General features: G+C 40.8%; 1 protein-coding gene across 3 annotated transcripts in view; it reads right to left on the reverse strand.

Moving 5' to 3' along the window:
• NLRP12 (NLR family, pyrin domain containing 12) overlaps positions 1-3255 on the reverse strand; it is a 50418-nt gene that overhangs the window by 37158 nt on the left and 10005 nt on the right. For all 3 annotated transcript variants that reach the window (XM_008591658.1, XM_008591659.1, XM_008591657.1), the window contains exon 2: positions 1388-1468. In XM_008591658.1, coding sequence (XP_008589880.1) covers positions 1388-1468 — 81 coding nt within the window. The remainder of the gene's footprint in view (positions 1-1387; positions 1469-3255) is intronic.

The raw sequence follows: 3255 nt of genomic DNA on the forward strand, positions 1-3255 counted from the left end.
CCTTCCCGGTCTTCTTTTTTTTTTTTTAAAGATGACCGGTAAGGGGATCTTAACCCTTGACTTGGTGTTGTCAGCACCACGCTCAGCCAGTGAGCAAACCGGCCATCCCTATGTGGGATCCGAACCCGGGGCCTTGGTGTTATCAGCACCGCACTCTACCGAGTGAGCCACGGGCTGGCCCTACCAGTCATCTTAAAAAAGAAAAATCATTAAGTCAAATCAGTTGTAAGTTGCCAACTGTCTGTATATGATTTGTTGTTTATCTGAAATTCAAATATGTCTACATGTCCTGTATTTTAATTTGCTAAATCTGCTAACCCTAGGACTGCTTCCTATCACAAAGTTCTCTTATAATACTTTATACAATGTAAATGCTATGTAAATAGTTACACTGTATTGTTTAGGGAATAATGACAAGGAAAAAGAGAAGTCCACGCATGTTCAGGACAGATGCAATTTTTTTCCCCAATATTTTTGATCTGTGGTTGTTGGTTGAATCCATGGATGTGGAACCCAAGAGTACAGAAGTCTGGCTCTACATCATGTTTCCATACTCCTCAGGGAAGGAGGCAGGAAGAGGTACATTTTATAGATGGGGAAACTGAGACCCGGACCTCGGGACAGTGACTTATCTAAGAACACATAATGAAACTAATGGCAGGGTAGACATTAGGATCCATGGGATTGGAGTACAGATTCAGTGCATTTTATGCTATCCTTGAGAGAGTGGCTGGAAATATTTGTGTTATTGTTGACAGTGTTGCTGTGTACCCAAAAGTCCATACCCTGTTTCTTCCCTGCCAGCAATCCTGATTCTGTTCAGGTGATGGGTGTTGATTCATGATTCCAGTCAATGTTACCTCTTCACAAGTCCCGGGGGATGAATTATGGTTTTGTTAAACCAGTCATAAGCAATCTCCTTCCCCTCTACCAGTGTCTGGTATGTGAACGAGCAATGTGCCCCGGTCCCGAGTTATACAGGTACAATCATTAAGGGCTAGAAAGCTGACTAGAAGGATTTCATTCCTGGATAAAATGACAGAGACTCTTGAGTCTCTTGAGGAAGAAAGCCTTTTTGCTTCCCTTTCTGTTCTTGCTTGTGATTCACTTATGGGAGATGGTTTGGTAGTCATCTTTCAACCATGAGGTAACAAGTCTCAGGACAAAATGCTAACTTATGGAGGTTGATTTAACAGAAACATAGGAAGAAGTTGGGACTTTGAAAGTATTATTAATCAACCAAATGAATTCTGCAACCACCCACCCTAAGACTTCTTGTTATATGCAAACATTAAATAAATAACCATTTTGCTTGACCTACCCTCATTTGGTTAGTCCGTTACATGTAGTTTAATACATTCTAATGGGTATGTGCCTTCTGGCTCACCTTTTCTTGGAGTGCCAGGAGAGACTTCCAGAAGGGATGCTGACTGGCTGCTAAGCGAGGACGGACCACTAGCTGGAGTATCTGGAAGAGAGATTTTGGGAGATCAGCTAGCACATATCTGGCTAGCACTCAATATTAGCTACTATTAGATCAAAACGCCTACATAACTCTCAACCCATCACACCCCAGAATGTTCGGTAGTCACCTCACATGCAATATATTGAAAACTAAATTCACCACTTGTTCCTCATCACCCGCTCTCCTTCCTGGGTCCCCATCATAATGCTTGGTACCTCCGTCCATCCAACTAGTCCCCTCAGCCAGGAAGTTCTGAGTCAACTTGGATTATTCCCTCTCCTTTAGCTCTCGGCCATATTCCATCCACTGTTCATCCATCCAACAAATATACATACACTGTGCACCAATGCTACCCAGGCATTTTTCTAGGCACTGAATACATAGCAATAAAGAAGACTTGAGGTCCTTACTCCATGGACCTTATATTCTAATGCCGTGGGGAGCTCATCACATAAAAAATAAACACCCAATAAAATTTCAGATAATGTTGGAAGTTGTGTCTAAAAACAATATTAAATGACAGACAGTGTCTGGAAGTAGTATTTTGTTCTGAGTGGCTAGAAAAGGCTTTTCTTTTCTTTCTTTCTTTCTATTTTTTTTTTTTTTTTTTTTGGCGGCTGGACAATATGGGGATCCAAATCCCTGACAAAAAGGCTTTTCTATAGATGTATTGTAAGACCTACAATTTTAGGTGCTTCTTGACACCTTTGAGTTTCAAGGGGCCTCAATTTTTTTTTTTTTTTTTTTTTTTTTTTTTTTTTTTTTTTTTTTTTGGCGGCTGGACAATATGGGGATCCAAATCCCTGACAAAAAGGCTTTTCTATAGATGTATTGTAAGACCTACAATTTTAGGTGCTTCTTGACACCTTTGAGTTTCAAGGGGCCTCAAAGGCTTAAGTGTGAATTTCTGTCTTCTAATCAGATATGATCTCCCAGCCTGGCTAGTTCTCCTATCAGCTGGACCAAAGACAAGTTTCACCTCCCTGCAGGCTCACAAAATTATTCACACAAACTAATCACATTCTCTTGCAGGAACCAGGAAGCACCCCACCTCCTTGTTACTACAAAGCCTGCCTCCCATAGCCTCTGTCGTTCACTTTGTGTCCATGTGCAACCCTTGTGTGATCCTTCATGGTGTATAGAAACTCCTCCCCCAGGTTGTGAGTATATGTGACTAAGAAATTTGTCAGTCTCATCTGTACAGTATTGGGCGTCATTTGTTTGGTCATCTCATACTTAGGACAAGAGATCTCTCCTTCACCAGTGGGGTGAATAGGAGGTGATCAGCACAGTGGATGACACATTTCATCTGAGACCTAAATGGCAAAGGGCCAGGTATGTGAGCAGATGCATTCTAAGCAGAGAAAACAGCGAGTGCAAAGGTCCTGGGGAAGAAACAATCTTGACATAATGGAAGAAATAAAGCTGGAGTGGAGTGAACTTCAGGGTTCAGTGTTAGGGGTTGAGTTTTGAGAGACAGGCACAGCTAGATTATGTAAGACATGTCAAAGAGTTTGTGTTACATTCTATTCATAGTAGGAAGCCATTGGAGGATTTGTAACTAGGGAGAGAAATGATTTAATTAATAATTTTAAAGATTACTCTGCTTACCTGGTGAAGATACAGAAAAAAAACATGGAGTTAAGTTTTTGCCATGTTTGAGATGACTCTGAGACATACAAGCAAATGAGTAGGCAGATAGAAAGACACATCTTTTTTTTTTTTTTTTTTTTTTTTTTTTAAAAAGATGACCGGTAAGGGGATCTTAACTCTTGACTTGCTGTTGTCAG

The sequence above is a fragment of the Galeopterus variegatus genome, unplaced genomic scaffold (assembly GCF_000696425.1).
Source record: "Galeopterus variegatus unplaced genomic scaffold, G_variegatus-3.0.2 Scaffold7135, whole genome shotgun sequence".
Lineage (NCBI taxonomy): Eukaryota > Metazoa > Chordata > Mammalia > Dermoptera > Cynocephalidae > Galeopterus > Galeopterus variegatus.